The sequence below is a fragment of the Meleagris gallopavo genome, chromosome 25 (genome assembly GCF_905368555.1).
Source record: "Meleagris gallopavo chromosome 25, MGAL_WU_HG_1.1, whole genome shotgun sequence".
NCBI lineage: Eukaryota > Metazoa > Chordata > Aves > Galliformes > Phasianidae > Meleagris > Meleagris gallopavo.
The window spans coordinates 5312796-5336648 of NC_139428.1; the positions used below are offsets into that span (position 1 = coordinate 5312796).

Sequence of the window (23853 nt, forward strand, 5' to 3'; positions counted from 1 at the left end):
TGGTCAAACCCTGCCCCCAACCCAGCGGGGGGGCATGGAGTGGGATGGCCACAGCAACTCATAGAAATGCAGGTGGGAGCAGAGGAGCACTGTGGGGCGAGGGCAGAACACTGCAGAGAGCAGAGCATGCGGCCGTGGTGAGCGCTCTGGTGATGAAGATGAGGAGCCCAGCGATGGGGAAGATGAAGACCCTTTGGTTGCTGCTGGGATCATGGTGGTCAGGGAAGGAGAGGGGCTGAGCACTGCGGCTGCATAATGCAGGGACAGCCCCGGGGATGCGCCATGCTGGAGGGGACAAGGCAGTGCAGGGGCAGCCCCTCTTCCTCGAGGAGATGATGCAGGCTGAGAGGTGCCCCTTCTCTCCGGTATGCAGTGCTTACAGACACCCAAAGGCACCTCGGGGAGGACTGAGCCGTGCATCTGCATGAAGGATGGGCTGGATGCTTAGTGAAGGACAACCAGAGTCTTTATTCAAATAGTCCTTAGGACGGTTGCAGACGTACAGACACACGTACATATTTACACTCGTACACATCTCACAGAGCTTGAACCAATAAATTAAAACAAAAAGAGGGTGGGGGGCATTTTTTCCTTTTTTGTTTTTTGTCACGTAAGAAACAGCAGCTCCCCGAGGCGAGGCGGGGGCTGCAAGGAGAAGCCACAGACACAGCCCTGCCCCGGCTGGATGCAATGACAGCAGCGCTTTTGGGCAGGAGGGCACCTCACACCCGGGCTTCGATGCACTCCAGCGTGACCATCTCGTCCAGCCTGCGGCCCTCGGCATGGGCACAGTGGCTCAGGTGGGCACTTGGGCTCTCAGCACCTCTGGCGCTGGGGGTCTGCGGGCAGGGGGCCGCGCTGTGGGAGCGGGGGGAGCCGCAGTCGTCCGAGGTGAGGTCGGGCACGTCGTCCGACTGGCTGTCCGAGCTCTCCAGGTCGCTCCGTATGCTCTCAGGCTGTGCCAGGGTGATGTCCCAGGTTTTGCTGGCAACGCAGTCCTTTTGCTCACAGCTTTGGTGTTTGCACGTCTGCTCCTGCTCACCGTCCTCCTCTTCCTCCTCCTCCTCTCCCTCTTCCTCCTCCTCTTCCTCATTCTCTGCCATTTGGGTGTGGACGTGCAGCGAGTCCTCCGTGCTGCTGCCGCTGGCCAGCTGGTAGTGGCTCGGTTTGGCCTCGATGTCCACCTGGATCTCCATGTTATTGCACTCCCTGCAGAAAGAAGCACCCCTGTGTGACTTCGGCTGCAGCCCGGGGCACCCATGGGCGCCGCGTCGCAGCGCAGGAGGTTCGTGCTCCCATTCCTGTGCCAGCACAGCACCAATGCAGCCAGCAGCCGCCAGGGAGCAGCCTGCTGCACCCCTGCACCCACCGCAGCGCAGACATTTCCAGGATGCCACCCCACGCACCTGTCCTGCGGGTTGTAGGAGCTGATGATGGAACCAGCCATGGCCCGCGTGCTGGCGTTGTCGCTGATGGCCCCCAGGCTGACAGAGTCCTTGGGGAAAATCTCTTTCTGGACGTCTGCCTGCACCTCCAGCCTGCAGGAAGGGAGAGGGTTGCTCAGGAATGCCTCAGGTGGTCCTCAGGGGGCACCAAACAGTCCCTGTGTGCCCTGGGGTGGATGAACGATGTGGTCGCCCCATCCCTGGAGGTGTTCGAGGCCAGGCTGCATGGAGCCCTGCACGGCCTGAGCTGCTGGGGGCCACCCAGCCCACTGCAGGGGCTGGAGCAGGATGATCTTTAAGGTCCCCTCCAACCCAAACCACTCTATGGTTCTATGGACAGCAAAAGGCTCAGTGCCGGCCCAGCTTGGCATAGCAGCGTTCAACACCGATGGTTCCCCTTGCTTAGTTTAATTTTTGGCTCCATTTAGGTAAACCCATTTTGTTTTCCATGTCAAAGTTGAAACAGTGTTTGTATCCATGACTCATGTAATTCCTGAGAAGAACAGCTTTCCACAGAAGCAGCACGGAGCCATGGCTCTGTCTTGGCTGCCGTATCAACACGTCTCCAATTACCCAGCAGCCAAGCTGAGAAGGAAACCACGGTGTAAAACTGTAGTGTAACCTCCCAACTTGGAAAGCAGAGCCCTACATAAAGCTGCTCGGCCAGCACAGCCCCGGGAACCCCATCCCCTCCTCCTGCCCCATTCACCTGCTGTATTTCCCCTTGCCTCCTGAGAGCACACCGCCGCTCAGCGTGCCGCCCGACAGCGCTGCAAAGCTGGCAGTCTCACTGTAGTTGCTCTGCATCACGCTGAGCCCATCCGTGGGGCTCCCACTGGTGCTCAGCACGCTGGTCAGCCCCTCGATGCTGCTTTCGCCAATGCTGGGGTTCTTCAGGGCTCGCCAGGCGTCGGCCACTGTGGGGGAGGGACAGCGGGGAGTCAGGGAAACTCTTCACTCAGAGGCAATGAGGCGTTGGCAGCGCTGCCCAGGGTGGGTGCCCCATCCCTGGAGGTGCCCAAGGCCACGGATGGGCCCTGGGCAGCCTGAGCTACGGGCAGCCAGCCCACAGCAGGGGTTGGGACTGGATGATATTTAAGGTCCCTTCCAGCCCAAGCCACGCTATGATTCCATAATTCTGTCTCCTCCTAGCTAAACTGAAGTAAGCTTACGTTCAGATCTGGGAGTCCCACTGGTACCCAGCATCCAGACCCCCTCACCTCAACACAGCAGGCAGTGAGAGGGTCCTGCTTCGCCCTCCCGCCTTGTCACACTACCTGTGATCGGTCCGTCGTCCTCATCAAACTCGATCTTCACGCCCTTCCCGTTGGCAGTGCTGACCCCGCAGCCCCCCCCGCGGCACAGCGAGATGGGCACAACGCCGTAGACATAAGCCAGCATGATGGGCACCCCGATACCTGCAGAGTGAAAGGAGCTGAAGGCCGAGCTCTGCTGGGCAGGTTCTCTGGGCTGGGGCTTCCAGCCCTGCTCACGCTGGAAGGGAACCACGCAGTGCCCACTTACCAACACTGACAGCAGCGATGACCGGAGAGGCGATGACAGACAAGGTGACCCCTCCAGTAATGGCCAAATTCCTCTTGTGCTTGGAGGTTTTCTTCCCCTCATACCTGCTGTGGATCTGAGGGAAGGACAGGCACCGGGTGAGACACAACAAGTCCCCACCATGGGCTGTGCCAAGAGGGCTCCTCCTCCCAGCTCAGGGTGACATCTGAGGGCATCCAGCCATTGGCCACCGCCTCCTCTCCCCATACAAAGCCCAGGAGATAAGACAGGGCTTAGAAAACACAACTGAATTTGGGTTCTATGAAGAGACCCACCCTCCCAATGAGCCCCAGTTGCTGCTCAGATGCCTGGAGCACAGAGAATGCCCCGAGCTTGGATCCCTCTGCTCCCACCGCGTGCTTTGCCACCTTTACCTTTCTCCCGACATAGACAGGGATGCCAATGACCATAGCAGGAATGGCAATGCCAGCAATGAGAGAAATGCCCACAGGAGCGCCGATCAGCGTGCCCAGCTGCCAGAGAATCTTCTTCTTGCGACTCCATGGCTTTTTGCCCCAAAATGTACAGCCAGAAGGGCTTAATGGAAGGAAGAAATGACATTAAAACTTGAGCAATCCTTGAGAACCCCTAAGCCAAGTCCCATATGAACAAACCCAGAGCTTAAGGAGTAGGTGAACAACACAAAAAAGGTTTCTCCCCCATTATGATTAATTTGGTGCTCGAGGTGATTATCACACCACCAGGACTGTGTTCAGTGACACGGCCTTTAAGGTCCCTTCGGGCCTCAGCCATGCTTGGTTTAATAACCCAGCACACCTCAAGCTCTCAAATGCCATCACAGGTGGTGCAGAAGAGCCCCCACTCTACTGCAAGGTGGGAAGGAAGCCCAAAACTTTGGGTCAGAAAGAAGAGTTTTGCCAACGGATCCTTGGAGAGGCGCGAGGAGGGGAAGCAAAGCACCTGAGGTAGTGCAGGTCGGAGATCTCCTTCATGCACAGCCAGCAGAACTCACAGCCGCACACCGCACACGTCATGTGGTTGCAGCTCCCGTCGTTCATCTTGATGATGTACGCACTGCAGCGCGGGCACGGCTTGATGTCGTCTGCTGCGGGGGAAGCAGGGCGCGGGGTTGGAGGCGTGTGAGCACGGGGGGTTTCCTTGCTACGCACGGAGCCTTTGCTTTGGATCACCTCTGCTCGCACAGGGGGTGGGGATGGTACAACCAGTGGGTTGTGCCCTCGGTTTCTCTTTACATTGAGAAGGTGACAGCGATGAGACAGCGCCCACCAAAGCGATTTGCTTGGATAGAAAGGTCTGGGAGCAACAGCCCTTGTAAAAGCTCTCTCTGGCCTTGCCGGGATGTGTTTCAGAGCATGCTTCGGTGCTGGGAACAAGTCATTCCTGCTCTGCGCTAGCCAGGACAACAGGGTAGGTCAGAATCATTATTAAATTGCTTCAAAGGTGATTCATGGGCCAAGAGCAGCAGAGCAACTGGGGCAGCAAGGCATGGAGGCCCCTGCCTGGCCTTTGGGAGCAGCTGGGGCTGGGGCTGCAGAGCCGGGTGCCGATGGTGCCCTGACAGGGTGGGGGTCCTTCACCTCCCCCTTCATTCGGGCACCATCTGGTCAGGTTACGCAATGGCTGTCTGTGCTGCGGTGCAGCTTGGCAGCCTCCAACTCTCAGCAACATGAGATCCAGCTGCTGAGAGCCCGGCTCACACCTCATTAATCACTGCACCGAGTCCAGAAGGAATGGGGTGGGAAAAGCCACTGTCCTGAAGAATCTCCCATTCAGCGGCTCAACTCCTCCTGGCTGGGATCTTCTTTAGGAGGGTGAAAAAGCCCAGGAACTGCTTTGTGTTCACTGCTTTGTACCGCAGCACCCACGCTGTCCCTCATCAGGGCCCTACAACCACAGCACAGGGCTGAGCCACCTCCGGGCAGCCCCACTCTGAGCACAGGAACCAACAGGACATGCAGTGTGCTGTGTCTGGGGATAGGGAGGGATGGCGAGAAATGGCCTCAGTGCCCACTCCCAGAGTCACCACAGCTATTTTTAACGAGCTTGTGGACTCAGCAGCCCCCACCAGGCAGTGCTGGAGGCTGTGGGTTGGCGTGTTTTCTGTGCTTGACATTATGAGCACCTCACGGTGAGCCTCCCCAAACACAGACAGGCATTAAAACTACATTTTACTGCAAACTGGAACTCGCAGCTGTAAGAAGCACCTATTTGTTCAACATCTAGCTCAGTAAGAAGCATTCAAGATCAAAGCAACCACAAGCATTGCTGGGGCGGATGAGGAGAGCTGAGGAGGAAGGACCTGAGCACGTCAGCTCTCCTGTCCCATTTTGCATCCTGATTTCTATAGCAGCCCGCCAGATTTGTTCTGGGCAACGCCTCCCACCTGCACAGCTGGAGACCCTCGGCTGTGCCCCTGAAGTGGAAATGCTGAGGCAGTGATGGAGCACCTGGCGGGAAGGCAGGGCCAACCCAGGGCAGCTCAGGTACACGCAGTGCTGCTGAGTGATGAAGGGCCGGAGCCAGGATGCAGCCCTTCCCAGCCCTCATTTAGGGGTTGGCAGTGGAGGTGAGGGCATCTCTTTGGAGATCTCTGCCTCCCTGAGGCCTGCTGAAGGTAAGCAGCTTCTTTTGTTTCTGTGGCTGCTGCATTTGAGCAAATCCTCCCTTGCTGCAGCCCAGACTTGCTGCTCTGCTCTCGTGGCTGTGCTTTCCATCACGTCCCAGCCCTAGCCCTGCCCGCACCTCGCAGCACAGACCGACCCCGGCTACACGGAGCCCTACCTGGCCCAGACTCCTGCCCGTAGCTGAGCCCTGACGTGTGCTTGGTGCGCACACGGAGCGCCTGGGCGCGCTGCTGCCGGGCCATGTCGCACGTCTGGTTGGGGTGCCATATCTGCTTGCAGTGGTAGCAGAACTCCGTCTGGCAGCCGTCCCGCTCGCAGGTCAGCTTGGGGCAGCTGGCGCAGCCGTAGGCAATAACAGCATAGCTGGGGAGGAAGATGTGGAGAGTCAGAGAACGGCGGCACTGCCCAGCACAGCTCTCACTGCGGGTGCTGCACCGCCCTGTGCTCCTGACGCGTTCCTGCTCTCCAGTCCTGCGCCTCACACTGCAGGGCCTGAAATTAAGAGCTGCTAATTGGGTTACTTGGGGCAGCTTCCTTTATACAGTTTGCGATATTGAGTTCTCTCCTTGATAAGCACTGGCAGCTCTCACTGTCGATTTCCCCCGATCGATGCTCACCCTGCCTGCCCTCTCTGCTGATCCAGGCTCTGAGGCTCCCTTCTGCAGCTCAGCAGCTGTAGGACAGCCGGGCGTGAGGGTGGGTGTGTGGCCGGAGGGGGTAGGAGGGCTGAAGTTGTGCCAGGCACAATTTTAGGACTGCACAGACAATAATGATCCTGCTTCTGGATTAAGCCCAAACTGGTGTAAAACCAAGGGAATGAGGGCAGGGAGATGGAGCATCAGCCCCTCCTGGCAGCACCACAGTGTTCCTCCAAGGAAGGGTGCACACAGAGCACTGCACGGCGCTGACCTCCGCCCTATGGGATGAGGGCTTCCAGCACAGGGTGCCAACCATCCTCAGCATTTTGGTCAGTGGTCGGAGGAGAACAACTCCCATTTAGGGTTTTACATTTAGAGCTCGTACAGCTCAAGTTGTGTTGCCTCTTCTCAAAGGCTGCAGCGTGAGAACCACCGAATGTGTCATACCACAGTGATTCACATCCCGTGGGAGTTGGAGCAACTTCTTCATGCTGGGGTACGAAATAATTGCCAAAGAAACAACACTGCTGGGCAGAGCGCGGGGTTGGAGGCGCGGCGGTGGGTTTGCATCAGCCCATCCTGGGGGAGGTGGGACAGGGCAGTGTGGGGCGACGGCCCTGAGCCCTCCTGAGTGACTTTGGCAGAATCCTGCCGAGCATCCTCAGCGTGCCACCAGCACACAGCCACCGCCCTGTGAGCAACCCCCCACACACGGAGCAGCTTCATGCTCGGGGTTGACCCCTCGTAAGAGATTTAGGGTTTTTCTACATACTCCCATGAGAAATAAAAATCCTCCGCGTTTACATTTCATTCCTGGAACTGAAATAACAAACAGCAAGAGCAAGCCCACAAGCCTGAAACCTACACAGCTTTCTCTATGAGAGAAAGGAAGAACGGCTCCAAAGTCAAGGTCAGTGAGAAAGGAGCTCTCACGCAGGATGCGGCAGCTGACACATCCACCCCCACCTGACCTCCCTCTGTTACATGGACGCTTTTTGGCTCAGCCCAATGGAGGTGAAAGGGGAAACTGACACCGAGTGCCTTTCTGAGACCCAGCAGCCAGGGCTGCCCAGACAGCCACGGCCACGCTCTGCTCCTGGGAAGCCTGAGCCCCGCAGCGTGCTCAGCCCCATTCACATTGCTCAGCCCACACAGCTCAGTGGGCTTAAAGGTTCTGTTGTTCTCCACAGCCGGCTGATTGTAGCAGGGAGGGGTGAAAACGCTGCAAATACAGAAAATTATGTGTATTGTGACTGATGGTGCATCCATTGCCCAGCGTTCCCATGGCAACACGCTCCGTGTTGTGTCGGCACTCCTCCTGCACAGCACAGCTCTTCCGTTTACGAAAGACTGCAGTAGGTGTGCAGCACAGGATGCTGCGGCCGTGCGCCGGGCTGCCAGCTTCCACTGTCCCACAGTGCAGCTCCGCAGCAGGCAGCAGCAGCATCCTGCCCAGCAGTGCCGAGTGCCCACGTTCCTGCTGGGTATGGTGCAGTGCCACCACTATGGAGGGAAAGCCCACAGTAAATAATTCATAGCCTGACTCTACATAAGCACGACGGAAGGCACCGGGTGGGAAGAATGGATCGAGTGATTAACTCCTCCTGCTGCCGGAGGGCTGATTTCAGCAGCCTTTGTTTGAGTGCAGAGCCCACATCCGAGGGCACGGCCAGGTGGTTTGCAGGAGGATGCCCAGCACTGCTCCCCTCACTAAGGAACTTTAGTCGAGCTGCGTGAACCCCTCTGCCCCAACCCACAGCCTGGCAGCTGGGCCCTTTCACAGAGCTGACAGCACCAGGTTTGCTCCAGCACTGAGAGGGGGGGCAACCCCTGGTCTCAGTCTGCACGGCCTGCCCTGCCCGGCACCACCAAACACCCAGAGCCTGGGTTTCCTGCAGATGCCAGCACAGCTGTTGGCTGCTCTCTGAAGAAACAAGCCCTTGTGTAGCGCTGCTCGGAGGACCTGCAAGAGGCGACCTGGGACAGGTTAACCTGTTTGCATGGGACGGTGATGACAACGCTGTGATTACATCTTCACAGCCCTCCCACCACATTTTCCATCCCCCGCTGCCGGTCAGACTTTCCTTTCATGTTCACACTGCCTGGAGCTGCACCTCTCACCGCGTCCTGGCTGAACTTTGCAGCACTTCTCTGAGTTCCCTGAACAAAGGCCTTTTCCGGGCAGCTTTGCCTTAAGCATAAATAGAAACCAAACAGAGTTTGTTCAAAGGAAAAGAGAAGAGAAAATGAAAGCAGCGCACTGATAAGTGCAGTCACCCAGGCTGGGCGGGCTGACTTCTGGACAGACAGATATTTCCTCACTTGGGCAATGGATAATGAGTCAACATCACTGCTCTGTGCCATGCAAGCATCCTTGCTGGGAAACAGGGACCGTTTACAGCTCCTTCCTCCCCAGGAAGGTGCAGCGTGCCTCTGTGCACACGCTGCTGCGATACACGTGGAAGGGAAATTCCGTGCTTCCCATTTGTGCAGAAAAAGCAAGCTTTCTTTTGAATGAAGGAAATGACAGCTCAACTAAAGCCCTTTCCAAGTCCCACTACGAGGTCCCCACTAGTCTGCATTTCCACAGTCCCCAAGGCCAAATCCTGGTGTGATATCTTGGGACCCCAGGCCTATCAGCTCCCTGCACGGGCCGCTGCCTGCCCCACCAAGAGAGCCTGCAATGAGGGCTTTCCACAGCAATCTGCGTGAACACAAATGTGCATTAGTGACAGCACAGCACGGAGCCAGAGCTGCCTGGGGAGCCGGCACCCAACCAGGGCAGCAGGTCCCATTGCTGCAAGTTGTGCCGGGCCTCGGGTTGGGAAGGGACGGGGGACCCCTCCCCGAGCTGTCGCAGCAGCAGCCCCTATAGGAACAGGGGACCCGTCCCGAGCCGTCCCAGCAGCGGTCCCCCACGGGGCCGCGTCCCCTCCCCGCACTCACCCGCAGTCGGGCGCCGGGCACCAGCGGCAGTCGGGGTCCGCAGCGAGGCAGCGGCGCAGCATGAACTCCTCGTATTTGGCCACGAGGTGCGGGGAGTCGCGGAGCAGCCGGCGGATGTCGGCGGGGTTGAGGCGCTCGCTGCACTCGGGGCAGCAGATGTTGACGCGGGACTCGGTGATCTCGATCCGCAGGTACTGCCGCAGGCAGGCCCCGCACGAGCGGTGCGGGCACGACAGCAGGCGCGGCGCGTTCTCGGCCGGCTGCCGCACCAGGCACAGCGGGCACTCCAGCTCCTCTTCGCCGCTCCCCTCCGCCGCCGCCGCCGCCGCCGCCGCCGGAGCCTCTTCGGGGGGCGGCGGCGGAGGGGGCGGCGGAGGGGGCGGCGGGGCCGGGGGAGCGGCGGGGGGCGGTGGCGGGGCGGCGGGCGGCGGATCGGCTTTAGCGCGTCGACGGCCGCCCGCGGCGGAGGCGGCGGCGGCGGAGAAGACGCTCTGGAAGGAGAGGCGGCGGCGGCGGCCGGGCTTCGGGCACTTGGCGGCGGCCGAGTGGATGGAGGAGGAGCGCGGCGATTCGGAGTCCCGCTCGGAGCCCATGGCGACGGGGCGGCTGTTGCCAGGCGACGGTATCGACGAGCCGCTGGCGATCCGGGAGCGCCGGGCGCCGGACACCGCGTCCCGACGGGCGCTGCAACGACAGCGGCACCGGAGCCGTGAGCGCGCCGCGCCCCGCCCCGCCAGGCCCCGCCCCGCCCACCGAGCCACGCCCCTCCATTGTTGCCCCGCCCCCCGCCCGCCCCGCCAATCACGAGGCGAAGTCGCCGCCGCCATTTTGGTTGCGGGCAGCGCCCTGACGGGCGCGAGGAGCGCGGGCTGGAGGTGCGGGGCGGCGTCGTCTGCGCTGCTGCTGGCGGTTCCGCAGCCCCGCCGTTACCGGCACCGCGGCCCGGTGCTCTTCCTGCGGCATCGATGGGGCTCTGGGGCCCGGCCGGAGCTTCCGTGACCGCGGGGCTGCCCGGGCGGGCCGTGAGGCCGAGCTGTGGTGCCGAGGGTCCGGACGAAGAGTCGCTACTCGCACAGCCGCTCCGCGCCTCCCGTCCCGCTGTGGCCGCGCCGGGCCCTGCGTTCCCCCCGGCGGGGCTGCGGCCCGCTCTGCCCGCACGGCTCGGGTTCCCGTCCTCTCGCGGGGCTCCTCCGTGCCCGCAGAAACCAACGAATAGCCCGGCTGGGAGCTGCCCGTGGTTGCGGTGGGAGGTGAAGCACGGAGGCCTGCAGGCTGCCTGCTTCTCACCGGCCGCTCTGCGACGAGGCGAGTGCGGCTTCAGCGCTCTCTGGGACGTCCGCCGCTTCTCTCAGCAAAGTCCGTTTGCGCACAGTTATCACCGCGCTCCCTCCCTGCCGCAGAGGCTCCTTTCATTGCCGCTGGCAGCAGAACGAGGCTGAGCGAGCCCAGCCGCGCTTTGGAGGCACCTGGGTGCTGCGCTGCAGGCACAGACCCCGAGCCTTTCTGTGCAGCAGAGATAACAGTGATGCTTCTCTGCTTGATAGAAGGATGAATGTAGGCACAGAGGGAGTAAATCACCTGCGTGAGCGCACGCGTGAAGCTTCCTTCCCTCCTACTCCCCTTCAGTTCTCCTGTTTCTTTCTGTGATGTTTCTGTTGGTTCTGTGCCTGCCACGCACCCTCCCTTGTAGTTCTGCCTGCTGCATCCAAGTCGTTCCCCAGAGCCTGTCTGTCAGCTCTCCCTCACCTCTGCTACGCTCTGCTGTTCCAGCTGCAAGCTTTGGACCACACTTGGGATTAGCCTCAGGGTGTTAAACTCTGCTAAATGGGGATCAAGAACCCTGTTACTAGCAAGCTAATTTAGCAAGAGAGCAAAGTAGTCCTTCTCCAAGAGAGGCCAGTGATATCACAGGGATGCCTGGGAGCGCTTTGCCCCAAAGCGGTGTGAGTTACTGAGCTCCATCCCTGCCGTGCTGCCTCCACCTTGTGTGGAGGAATGATGATGCTGTGATGCTTCTGATGCAGAGCCCTGATGTGTGAAAGGATCCTCTCCCCTTTCACTGGTGGGAAAGGAAGGAGAAGAAGAAGTGCAAATCCAGATGATGTTGAAATCAGCTGTTCCTAGCTGAGATGGGCTGGGTATGAGACACTTTCAAATGGCTGTCACTACCCATCTGCAGCTGAGATTGTCTTGGTCTGATGATTTCACTTGAAAAATCACACTGCTGACCAAAACAGAGAAACCTGGGCAGGGCCTGTGTGTGGGATGGGGCTTCCAGACAGCGCTGACAGCTCAGCCCTGCGTCCGTTGCAGCACAAGAGCAGACTGTAACTAATTGTGGGAAGGTTTCACCTCTAAAGCTCATGTGAGGCGGGCCTGAATTACCAGTAATGCAGCCACAGAGAGCAAAACCATCTGGAGTCCCTGGGAAAGGCATCAGCTCGTGATGTGCTGACAGGGCAGAAATGATTCCTCATTCCCTTATATGAAATATTGTGATACAAGTGGGACTGGGAGATGGAGGGGAGATCTGAGAGGCTCACGCTGACTTTAGCATCATCCTCTGCCTCCTCTGCTGTGCAGATCTTTTGCCAGTCCTTACACCGCTGAGAGGATTCAGTGCTTTTAGCATTCTGGTGGATATGGGCTTCTAACTGCCACGGTCTGGATGTACCAGCTGCCTGAAAACAAGTTCTGTGTGGCTGAGATGCTTCAGCGTGGAGTTTCCTTAGCTCTGGCCAGGAGCACGTTCTTCAGGAGGGAGCAGTTTGAAGCCGGTGGTTTGTTTTGATTCAAATTGAGATTTAAATCAAAACACGGCGTCTGGGGCTGGGACACAGAGCACACAGAAAAGGGCTGCTGGGAGAGGAAAGCACTGATGGGAACGGCACCGGATTGGGAGGGAGGAGCTGTGACCTGGGGCTGTGGGGAAGCTGGCATAAGCCTGACTGTTTAACTCAGGGACATTTTCAAATATAAACAAAAAAAAAAAAAAAAAAAAAGAGGGAGAGAATTCAAATGCTTCAGTAAACGAATCTCAGCCCCGATAGGCAAATTTGCTCTTGCTTACGCTGGCAGAAAGCTGGAATGCTGCTGACTTCCAACCCTGCTGCTTCAGTCAGAGCAGGATTTGTCACGGGCAGCTTTTACAGCTGCCTGAAATGCTGCATCTCCCAGGGAGGCTTCCAGTAGCAGCACAGGGAATGCTGCGTCCCAGCACCGGCTGTGGCCAATGGGTGCTGCGCTGCCCGGCTGGGGCGACGGGTGGCTGATCTGCATGGAGCCAACCTCAGGGGCACGGGGCTGCCTTCCAGGGAACTGCCTCGGCTGCCCACACCCTGAAAGCCCCTACAGAGAAAAGTGGCTGCTCTGACACAGGCTTCAGGGAGGAAGAACCCTGGTGATGTAATGAAAACTCCCCTCTGCAATTCAGAGAGTGAAAGCAGAGGCTGGCTGCCGAGAAGGGCTTGTGAAACTGCTCTCAGACTGGGAGTATTTGCATGGAGGGCACGGGGTGCGCTGAGGCTGGGAATGTTGCCGCAGCGGGGCCCTGGCAGACAAGCACCAGCTTTGGTTTGCTGCTGAGGAAACAGAAACTCCTACACCCCTTCGCCTGCCCCCTCCCCCCTTTCCTGGTTATTCAGATATCTGGGGAACATCTTGCTCCTGTCACTGCAGGACACAAGAGTTCAATCCTGGTCATTGTGGCACTGATGTGTGAGTCCCTCCCTGCAGCAAACTCCTCTGGAAGTACACAAGACTTCTCAGGGTTTCTCCCTCTTTCCCCAAATGAACGTGCAGGTATTCATGGGTCACCGGCTGTGTTTCAGAGCAGATGGAGTTCCGAGGAAATCCAGCTCATGTTGCTGCCTTCCAAAATGGCCACATCTGGGGTGAAATGGGAAAGGAGGGGAGTGGCTTTACACCAGGAGCTCAAACTGAGGAGTTCTTCCTTGTTGCTGAACAGGAACACTCTGGAATGACTCAGCTCTGGTTTCTGGGCAGGCTGAGACCTTTGGCCCTGCTTTGGTGGCACAGCCAGGGCTCCTGAAGGGTTCTAGGTGCAATGAGGTGCACCAATGCGAACAACCCTGAGAGGCTGCCGTAGGCTCAGCATCAAGAAAAAGGTGTGAGAGAGTCGAACCGTGCAGCACAAACGGAGTTTAAAGCTCACTGGTAACCCTGTCTTGGCTCCTTGCCCCATTGCTCCAGGAGCGTCCTGTGTTCCTCCAGGTGTCCCAGCTCTGCGGTGTGCAGAGCAGGACTGGCAGCTGCGGGCTGTGAGAGGTTCTCACCCTGAGAGCTTTGAGATCTGCAGTGAGGGATCCTTTGAATACATGAGGTAGCAGCTGTGTATCCAAGAGCTGAAGTTCACTGGGGTCATTTTCTGTGCAGCCCTGGGGAACCACTGGTTTGTAATGACAGTGCACTCTGATCATTGCTCAGATGGAGATGCCATTCGCAGACGTTTATTTCTCTCCAGGGAAGACAACAGTGACTCGGGAGGGCTCTCCCCAGTGTGCAACTGCACACACTCTCTGGACTGATCTCGTTAGTTCATGTTCTGTTTGCCTCCTGCGGTCCCATGAGACGTGTTCAGAGAACAAAGAGATGATTCTGCTTGATTCCCTTTTTCTCTGCAGGACTGACAAGGACTGACATTCTTTTAAACGAAGAGCAAAAGACAGGAGAAGGGAGCCTTGGGTTCAGGAATTCGAGGCTCTTTCAGTAGGATTCTGGTTTCCTCTGTGGTTACATCCCCTCTCCCCTCCATCTCCTCATCCTACTCTGCTCTCTCGTAACACCCACACGTACTGCACGACAATCTTCCACTCCCTGCTGTGACTTTCCATGGAAGATGCTGTCATGTGAAACCCCGGGAGGGAGTTGCCACATGGAGCACTGTGAAAGCATCGCACATCTCTTGCAGAACAGGCTTGCAGATGGAGGAATGCTGTGCTCCCCCTCCTCGAAATCCTGAACACTTATGAGTAGGGGTGGGGGTTGCAGGGAATCATCTTGTAAGCTTGGGAGCCACCTACGCACATGGCAAGTCTTGTCAGCAGCTGATAAAAGAGGTGGGAGGTGGGGAGATCTGAGGGGGAACAACCTGGGGGCTCAGTGCCCATGTGGCTCAGCATCCTGTCTCCCCAGGTCTCAGCCGGATGGGCCATGGGCCCGGCCCTGTTGCGGATACACGCGCCCAAAAGGGGAACCCGAGCAAGGACGTAGAGATAAATGCTGTCGACTTCAGTGATGACGTAAAGGTAGGGAGCATTAAGCAACTGCTTATAATAGTAATCTGATACGCTTTTCACCTCCACAAAAGCATTTCCTTTTGTTATAAAAGCACAAGCTGTTCTGATTTGCTTATATATCTGCTGTCCTGCACACTCTCTGTACAGCTTTGGTGGTAAAAGTGACAATGATCGCTGCTCTCAATTCACTCTTCCTGATGACCCGCTGTCCCTAATGATACAGGATTTATAAGTGAGAAGGTTTAGCCAGCAGGGTGCAACCATCAGGAGAGTGCTGGTTTGATCCCTACGATACAAGGAGGCAGCCAGACTCCCTCCTCACCCGAGCTGTTAAGCAGACAATTATGTGTTTGGTGTTGGCATAAACGCAGGCAAATTAGTCACTGGAGAAAACCCCCAGTGCCTGTGACAGCTGGTTGTGGTTAGGAGACAGTGGGGGTGACAAACACCTCTGGCAGCGGGTGGCAGCCACCTGTCTGTGAGGCTCGGGGAGAGCAAGAGACACAGCGAGGCTGGAGCCCAGCGCTGCCTCGGGAGCCTCTCCTTGTGATGACAGCTGTGTTTTGGAGAGCTCAGCATCTCACAGGGTTCGAGCAAACCTGGCCACAGCAGAGATAGCAAAGATCAAGGTGAAACCTTCAGGAGGACCATTTGTGGGGAACTGGGGAAGGGTTCATTTTGCCCTCAGACAGCAGATGCAGAGAAGTGACAGTGCTGGCACAGAGCTTGTCTTCTGCAATGAGTGCAGAGTGAGGCACTGGCCTGATTTCCAGGAAAGGAGAACAGTGTGTCACATAGAAAGCATTGAAAAGACCTGAAGCTTCTGCCTCAGCTTTCTGTCTCACTCCTGCAGACACATGTGTGCTCGGGAGTTCAAAAGGCTGAACTGGAGACTGTCCCCTGGGTGGCACGGGGCAGGAAGCTGTGGCTTCTCTCCTGCAGAGCGGTTGTTGGTGCACAGACTGCAGGTGGTGTCCCTGTCTCTGCTGGGGATGCCTGCATGGCTCAGCATCTTTGTCTTTACAGAGCTGACCTTTGCAGTAGTAGTGTGGGAACTGGAGCTGGATAGAAGAGCTTGGTGTGAGGCAGTAGCTTTAGTGCCCCTGAAGAGATGCTATGCTGGCATCCTTCGACAGCATCTTAAAACCTCACAGCATCTCTGACATCCTTTCCAGCTTATGCACCCTACAAACTGGTAGGGTTGGGCACTCTGTGTTTCCTCCACCCAACCCACCCATTTCCTATCTTCTGCAGGCATGACAACTACTGAGTTAATCCTGCAGGCCATAAACTAAGCTGTATTAGCAGACACCATCTGTCCTTTTTCATTTGCTGATGCACGACCTATTTTGCTGTGTAGTGGAGCAGGCGCTGCAGTTTCAGGGCTTGCATATTACAGTGTCCATGCTGCCTGGGTATAATCCAGAGCTTTCAGTGACCTGCTAATGGGAGAAGGCCCCAGTGAATTGAGTGCCAGGGACCTGCTGTCACGGGCAGGTGGTGGCTGGGGTTTGTCTCTGGGGCTGCTTGGCTTCAAAGGAGTTTGAGCCCTGATGCCACAAAGCACCAGTTGACATCTGGGAAGAGAAAAGCTTGAGGGGGACTTCCAACGACAAGAACACAACTCCCATCAGCACAAGCAGTCCTTATCTGGAGCCCTTCAGCAGTGCTGTGTCTCACTGCTCTGTCTCAGAGGCAACGCTCCCAAAGCATTTACCACCTCCAGAAGTGCCACACTGTAGAGCTTATTTCAAACTGGAGTCAGATTCATGGGAACAGGCCCCATGGGTCTCCATACACCAGGCCATGCCACGCTGGGCTTGGGTAATTCCTTTGCTTTATGGAAGCTGGGCAATGAGGAAAGGATCCAACAGGATGAGAAAAAACAGGAAGAGAATTCTTTCCTGGTTTCTCTATGGAGATCTTATCACATCTTGGAGCAGTCTGATGACCCTTGTCTGGGTGCAGAAGTACAGATGCTATTAAAGGTTATAAAACCACCAGGATATTTCCAGCCAGTTACTGTACTTAACTCAGAAATTCTCAAAGCAGTTCCAAAGGTTAGCATCTTACTTAATGAAGCCAAATTTCCTTCTGAATTTACCAACTTTTCATTTAAGTCAACACCAGTGGCAGAAATTTTCCCTGAGATGTGAAATGAAGAGTGAGGAAATTCTGTCCCTGTGCCGTTGGGAGTCAAGAAGGGAACTGAGCACAGTGGGGTTTGGTGCTGACATGTATTTGCTACCCAGCTTGCTGTCATGCACTGGGGGTCCCAGGCTGGGAGTTTTCAGCTTCCTGCCTCCCCCAGCAGAAGTGGAAGGCAGAGGGAAGGAGTTACTCAGCCTGACCTTGGCACTAGCCAGACGATTGCTTTCTGAATTAGCTCAGTTGCACCATTTGGGATTTCCCAGAAGCGCTCAACTTGCTGGGTAGGGCGGCCCTTTGTGAATCTCGCTAAGCTTTGGATTCCGCAGCTCCCGGCCGCAGTGACTCCTGCTCTCCTTCCTGCCTTCCCTGAGCTCTGTCCAACTTTCCCTCCCTGTACCACAGGCAACTGCGTGGCTCTGTGTCTGATGTGACAAGAAATAATGACTGTCTTGTGAGATGCCATGACAGTGTTCCTCTGCTCTTCCGCTAGGTGTGATCCTCCCCGTGTGCTGATGGATGGTAGCTGGTGTCAGGAACACTGCTTCCTTGCAGTCTGACAGCTTGCAGAGTAAATCCCTGCAGCAAGACAGATCCCAGGGTTTCTTATTTCTTTCCCAGTACTTTGGGAGGATAATTGGCTCAAGAATTTTCTAGATCTGGGGCAAGGGAATAAACATCCCCCTCCCTTCCCAGGCCAGAGCCACGGGCTCTCATGTGCTGTGTGAGGAAGGGCAGCTAGGAAGGGCAGTGCTTCACCAGGACTAGAATGTACCCAGATCTGTGACAGCAGGAGGGAAGAGGAAGAAGCAGCCCGTGCGGTCAGCCCTGGAAAGGGCAGTTCCTGCTGAGAACTGCCTGGGGAATGTTCCCATTTTCATAACCAGCAACAGCTGTGAAAAGGGGAAAGGAGTGATTCTGGTCCCTCCAGCAGCCAGGATGGGGAGAGCAGTGTGGTGCTCCCAGACTGCTGGCCCAGCAGCAAGGAAAATGCGTGTCATTTTCCAGAGGGCTGAGCCAAAACCAACCAGGTGGGAAATGTATGAGCTCCTCACTGAAAATTGGCTCAGTCAGAGTTCTCTTGTCTCAGATGTGATCTTTTCTCAGCCTGATACTTGGCTGCCAAGCCCCCGCCCTTAGCCTGGCTCAGACTGGAACTGCTCTTCCAACAGCCCTGTGTACCGTCCTCTGCTGTGGCCCTGGAGCAGAACAAGATGAGCAAGAGAGAGGGAAGCTGTAGCAGTGGAGAGTAAGTGCTGAGTCATGGCCTGAGGCAGTGATGGAGCACCTGGTGGGAAGGCAGGGCCAACCCAGGGCAGCTCAGGTACATGCAGTGCTGCTGAGTGATGAAGGGCCGGAGCCAGGATGCAGCCCTTCCCAGCCCTGGTTTAAGGGTTGGCAGTGGAGGTGAGGGCATCTCTTTGGAGATCTCTGCCTCCCTGAGGCCTGCTGAAGGTAAGCAGCTTCTTTTGTTTCTGTGGCTGCTGCATTTGAGCAAATCCTCCCTTGCTGCAGCCCAGGACTTTACTACTATGCTGTAGTGCTGTGCTTTCCATTGCGTTATATTCTTACAAGGAGGAACAAGGAATGAGCACCCCTTGTTCCTGGGCTGTCATGGAAAAGTGGACAGGGTTTGTTCTACTGGGGTTTACCAGTGAGCCCCTCTTCCTTCTCCTGGTCTGATGCCACAACCACAAGCCCATTCTCTCTAGCTTCTCTTCAAGCAGAGCCTGCATGTACTGTAGCCATGAAATTCCTCTTTTTCCTCTCTCTGCTCCCAGCCCTGTTTCTCTCCTACCATGTGAAGCCCTCTTCCCTCTCCAGGGCTCATCTATGGGTTGCTATAGCTGGTGTTTAAGCAAACTAGTCCATCTTCTGTCTGAAGAGGTCAGGCTCTGCACAGCAGAAAATTGAGCAGGAGGTTTATGGGGTGAGCAGTGTGCAGGAGGACTGAGATGCTCCACAGGAGCTAGGCCCTGCTGTTTCTCCATAGCATTCCTCTAGCAGGGAGGTAGCAGCTTTGACCATGTCCCAGCTATCCAGGCCTGATCTCTCCAGGCTGCCTTCCTCGTCCCTTGAGTGCTGGGAAAGGCCCAGTGCTTGCCAGTGGATAAACACAAGCTGCCAAGTACCTCCTAGCTGCCATGAGTTACAGGATTCCTCCCTAGCTATGCCCTGCAGTCTCCTGGGGGCAACTGTTGGCAGTAACAGCCCTATTTTCGTGAACCAGAAGCATTCTGGCTTTGCTCAGCCTCCCTTTGCATTTCCCTGCCCCCTGCAGTCATGCATATTTGGGGAAAAGCCTCTCAGGGCAGTGCCGAGTCCTGGGCTTCCTGCTGGGACGCGCAGCTCGGCCGCAGCAGCGTGCCGGGGTTCACGGAGCTCTGGTTTCTGCCGGCTGTTCTGACCTGCTCCCCCTGGATTCACAACCCAGCGCCCAGAGGTGCTGCCCAGTCCCAACATGCAGGATTGGTGCTCTCAGCATGGGACGAGCACCAGAACTGCAGCTGGAGAACCTGGCAGTGGACAGGGAGCAGAACCCTGTCTGTGGGCTATGGACCAGGAACGCCTCTTTCCGCCTGAGGAGCCAAGGCTTTGAGCCCTGCCAAACCCCAGTGTTTGTTCCTGCATTTGGCGTGCAAGAGATGGCAACAAAGGCATACGTGAGGCAGAAAGAGGAGTTCCAGCGAAGAGGGGAAGTGGATTTCTCTTGAGTTTCTTTGTGATCTTGTTTGGTTTGGAAATACTGGAAGCGAGAAGAGATGCTAGCAGTACGCAGTAAGGGTGGTTCTGTTGTCCCAGTGGCAGCACTAACGGCGATGTCCTTCAGTCAGAGGAAACTGGAGCCCAGAACTTCTGTCAGCCATTCACCACCTGGGATGGAGCCAGTGGAAATCCAGCTCCAGGGAGCTGATGCTTTTGAGTGCTTGCAAGGAGGTGCTGCTCACAGTCATGGAGCCTTGCTATGGGCACCTTGTCTCGCAGCCCCGGTCCTGCCCTGCACTGGGCCTGCTGTAGGACAGGAAGCTTTTCTTCTCTTGGTAGCAGCTCAGCCAAGTTCTCCTGGAGGCTGGAGGCTGGGATTTGTATCAGCAATGCGCTTGGCCACGTGAATCCCACTGATTCTGTCCTCATCACCTTCCTTGAAGGAGCAAGCGGAGAGAATGAGCTCTTGGAGCAGAACCAAGAGAGGGGCTGAGACTGACAGGAGTCAAATGACTTTGGCAGTTTCTCTGTGTGCTGCCAGCCTTTCCCAGATAGTTAAAAATAAAAATAAAAATAAAAATAAAAATAAAAATAAAAATAAAAATAAAAATGCTGGCAGTAGCTAAAAAAGGAGCAACGTCCTATGTAAGTTGGGTAATTGTGCACCTAGATTTCCCCCCAGAGATGAGAGTTAAGGCCAGGTTTATAGAATGTTGGAAATGCTGGTTTAGCTAAAGGGATAATATTTTCATTAAGAAACAGGGAACTATTGATTACTCAAGTAACCTCAGCTATTAAACAAACGGCAGCCTCAGCAGAGGGAAATTCCACCCTAGGTTTGGGGAGATGACAGAGGGGACCCCAGGGCAGCACTGGGGACGCACTGACCTGCACTCCTGGGTGCACAACTGCCCTGCTGCCACTCACAGGCACCGGGTGAGGGGAAGGCAAACACAGGGCAGGCGCCTGTATGTGCCTCTGCCAAAGGAACTGGGAAACATTCTCCGCAGTGGAGTCGTGGCCAAGAGAGACTGGAACAGGAAGGATTAGAGTGTCCAGCAGGACCTGGCTCAGCTCCCAGGGCCCTCGTTGGACCCTGGCACGAGGGCAGCTCCTCATGGTGCCCCAGCCCTCTGCAGAGCCTTGCAGGTCCACAGCCCTATTTTCTCAGAGGACGTTTGTTTCAGGCTGGGTGCCAACAGCCAGCAGAGCACAAGCTCCCAGTGCTTCCACCTATTGCATTCCGGGGAGGTGGAAATATCTGCCCTTCTACCTCCCTTGCGAAGAGCACAAGAAGTGCCACAAATAGGTCTCGTGCCTAGCAGTGATGGCCCACGGTAGGGGACGGACACCCACGTAATACAGCACAGCTGTGGAAGAGGGATCGCACGAGGGCACTCAGAGCACGTTGGAGACACTCAGCTGCTTCAGCTGCTGTGCAGATGCCGGGCTGTGTAATGTTCACATGATCGTCCCCTTTGCAGTGTAGGCAAGTTATAGGTTGAACAAAAGGAACAGTGGGGAAGGTCAAGGACCCGGAGGGTCGACTGGGGCTTTCTGCTTCTAGGTGGTTCTGGTGCTGTTCCCCTACTACATTTTGAATATCCTTGAAAAAATCAAGATGAAACACAACCTAGAAGCAGCCCTAGCTGGGTTTGTAGCTCCGCATGGCCAGCAGCTACCTCAGGGACTGGAACTGCAGAAAAGCAGAGTTAACCCTTCCCGAGCTGCAGCCAGGACAGGCAGAGTCTCATTTGGGGGTTCTTGGGGCTGCTCAGAGCCAGCTCCTTCCCAGCCCAGCTGCTCCGTGCGGCTCTGGAAGCTGGCAGGAGCTGCTGCCAAAGCCTCTCCCCCCTCCTTGCCCACGTCAGAGGTACGCAGCACAGCTGACTGTGCAGCCACCTGGGTGACAGCCCTGCCACCTCTCCTCAGCCTCCCCTCTGCTAAAAGCCGCTGTGTGGGGGCCTCCAGCACAGCACTGCTGCAGAAGTCCCACACAGCAGCACAAGCTGTTGCTTTTTGCAGAGGTACCACAGAATAAGCAGCACTATGGCCAGCTTGGGCCACTCCCAAATGCTCCATATAGACCCAGCATCTGTGTGGGGGAAGATCGTGCGTCTTGCAGCAATAGCCTTCCCTAATTAAAGCATATTTGTGCTCCTTTTTACAATTCTGCTTTCTTATGTATGCTTGGGCATTCCTGACTGCATTTCTCCATGGCCCCACTGCTCTCCCCAGCTCCTTAAATGACATGTTGTGATTCCACAAACATAGGAAACGTGAAACTTTTTTCAACAAAATGGTTGTGACAGAGGCATTGGCTCCTCCCTGTTCTTTGATGTTAAAAAAAAAAAAAAGTTTCCTCAGCTCCACTTGAAGTTCTGTCCTGTGTCTGCTCTCTCTCCTCCCCAGTAATGGTTTGTGATACCTGCAGGGCTTGCCAGCAATGGGCTTTAACCCTAGAAGTTCTTTGCTTAGTCAGATACACTCTGTGAGTCTTAATGGGTAAAGGAGTGCCCAGCCCATCCTCTTTGTTGCTGTGAAGTCCATACACCCCTCTGCCATGGAATCAGAGCTGTTACACCACCAGCTGTTCCGAGCATTAATGAACAAGCCAAGCTTTTGGAGTAGAAAGAGATGAAATTCCCTCTGGGCCAGCTGAACACATAGGTTCCACTGGGATGCTGCAGGGCACGGAGGTGACCGTCACCCCTTGTTCTCTCTGCTACAAATTGGGTCCCTTTTGCAACTGTTATGCTAAAAGACGACATGCAAAAGATTTCAAGGGCTTTGTTTTTGGCCTCCAAGGTCTGCAGATTCCCAGGATCCACATCCGGAGAACTCTCAGCAATAAATTTGTACCAGGCTGCCTTCCCCAGAATGACTGCTTCCTGCAGGCTGGTAAGTCTTGTGACTGCTTGAGACGCGCAGCTTAGGATACCCATCCCAAATGCACACTGCTGGGCTCAGCTCCAAAGCACAATCTCTGCTTCAGCTTCCTCTTAGCTTGGTGTAGCTCAGGGAGACTGGGTCTCCAAACTTCTGATTCATTTCTTTAAAGGTTTGTACTCTTATCCAAGGAGGGAACTCTGGTCCCCTTCTCCAGAGGGATTAGGGCTGCTGCACCTCCTGGAGGTTTAGGTATGCCTGGCTCTTCCCAGCAGTGAGTGACACACACTGACATCCTGGGGGGGGACGCGTTTGCAGCTTTGCATCGGGCATCCAGGCTCTGACCGGGTCCCAAGAGCCCAGCCCTGCTGTGCCAGGCGGTCAGAGCATTGTATAACGCTGCTGCTGCCCAGGAACCCCCCACATCAGCACGCCAGCCAGAAGGATGCCAAGGCAGGTCCTGAGCCTGCAGCCGCCCGTAGAACCACCCTCCCCTGCGCCCCGGGGTCTCTTACCTCGCCCGGAGCCCACTCGGATGCAGCTCTCTTCCCTCCGCAGCCTCCCTTGCTCTCCCTTCCCCACGCCGCCTCCCCGCGTGATGTCAGCACAGCGCTGCCTCCGCACACCGCCCAGCACTCCCTGCCAGCCCCGCTTTTGCTGCTTCCCTTCCAACGGTTTCCACGGCAACACGAGGGGAATCCCATCCTCTGGTCCTCCACCTCTCAGAGCCTGGCTTGGTGTCACCACTGCAGCTCCTGCTAAGGAGCCCGAAGACCGCAGGAAGGACAGAGGAGACAGCAGGGAACAGCGGCAGGCAGAGGCCAGCAGCGCCAGCGTGGCCCGGGGGGAAGCCTCACCTACCCAGGGGAAGGGAAAGCAGAGTGGAGCTGCAGTCAGGGTGGCAGGATCAGAGGAAACGCGGTCACCTGCACCGCTGTCACCATGCGTGCCTCCACGTGGCCCCGCAGGGCAGCAGCACTGTGCTCTTCCCACCTTCCCCATGCACTGCCCGTTCTTTGTTGCTCAGTCCCACGTGCTCCTTTTGTACTGGGCTGTAAGATCTGTATGCCACGCTCCCTTGGCTCTACCCAAGCCGGGGATCTGTGCTACTGGTGCACAGCACGCACTCCTTGCGGGGACTTGCCTTTGCTCCAGGCCAAGGTCGGAGAGCAGATATCGATCAGAAACTTAAGGCCGACTCCAGAACAGACGTCAGGAGCCATCAGACTCATTATTGCTAACCACAAATCCACAGTGAAAGGGTTTCTGCAGTATCATTCACAGATGGTTTCAGCAGGAAGGGAGAAGGCCAGATACTACATTTTTAGGTCTGCGGCACATCTTTAATGGAAAGAAATGGCCCAAGGCTTTTTGATCCCTTCCCCCCATCTGAGATGCCGTTTCTTTTCAGCAGAAGTATTGCTGCAGTAGAGAACAGGTCACTTCCTCTATCAGCGAGAATTCAGTGTCCTATTTGATGCTAGTTCTTGTGCTATAAATAGGAATTTTCCCCTTTTATAGTTGCTGAATAATTTTCTAAATGAAATATGAACACAGTTTTCAAAAGAGTGCCTGATAAGCAGCTTGCTGGAGTGAAATCGTTGAACAGAAGGAATTTACAGCACCTGCAGAGCATCACATGCTATGGAAAGCA

The 23853-nt window shown here is 56.2% G+C and overlaps 1 protein-coding gene across 3 annotated transcripts; it reads right to left on the reverse strand.

Annotated features, from left to right (window-relative positions):
- Nucleotides 1-448: 448 nt before the first annotated feature.
- On the reverse strand, nt 449-22851 carry RNF19B (ring finger protein 19B). Of its 3 annotated transcripts, XM_085208583.1 has the most exons (10): nt 22715-22851; nt 9199-9882; nt 5772-5977; nt 3930-4074; nt 3383-3545; nt 2970-3084; nt 2723-2863; nt 2155-2362; nt 1407-1538; nt 449-1209 (listed from the first exon to the last, which is right to left on the reverse strand). In XM_085208583.1, the coding sequence occupies exons 2-10, from the start codon at nt 9789-9791 to the stop codon at nt 723-725; spliced, it is 2190 nt and encodes a 729-aa protein (XP_085064709.1). In that variant the 5' UTR covers nt 9792-9882; nt 22715-22851; the 3' UTR covers nt 449-722. The 3 variants fall into 3 exon arrangements, with proteins under 3 accessions (XP_085064709.1, XP_085064708.1, XP_085064707.1); XM_085208582.1 differs by lacking the exon at nt 22715-22851 and having other exon boundaries at nt 3930-4071; nt 9199-9959; XM_085208581.1 differs by lacking the exon at nt 22715-22851 and having other exon boundaries at nt 9199-9958.
- Nucleotides 22852-23853: the final 1002 nt, after the last annotated feature.

What these genes read in the sequence shown, in the direction of transcription:
- RNF19B (XM_085208583.1), bottom strand. Translation starts at nt 9,791, where the DNA reads ATGGGCTCCGAGCGGGACTCCGAATCGCCGCGCTCCTCCTCCATCCAC. An exon ending in TGCCCGGCGCCCGACTGCGG is followed by an intron (nt 5,978 to 9,198) that starts GTGAGTGCGGGG and finishes CTTCCTCCCCAG; the next exon opens with CTATGCTGTTATTGCCTACG. An exon ending in CATCGCTGCTGTCAGTGTTG is followed by an intron (nt 2,864 to 2,969) that starts GTAAGTGGGCAC and finishes TTCACTCTGCAG; the next exon opens with GTATCGGGGTGCCCATCATG.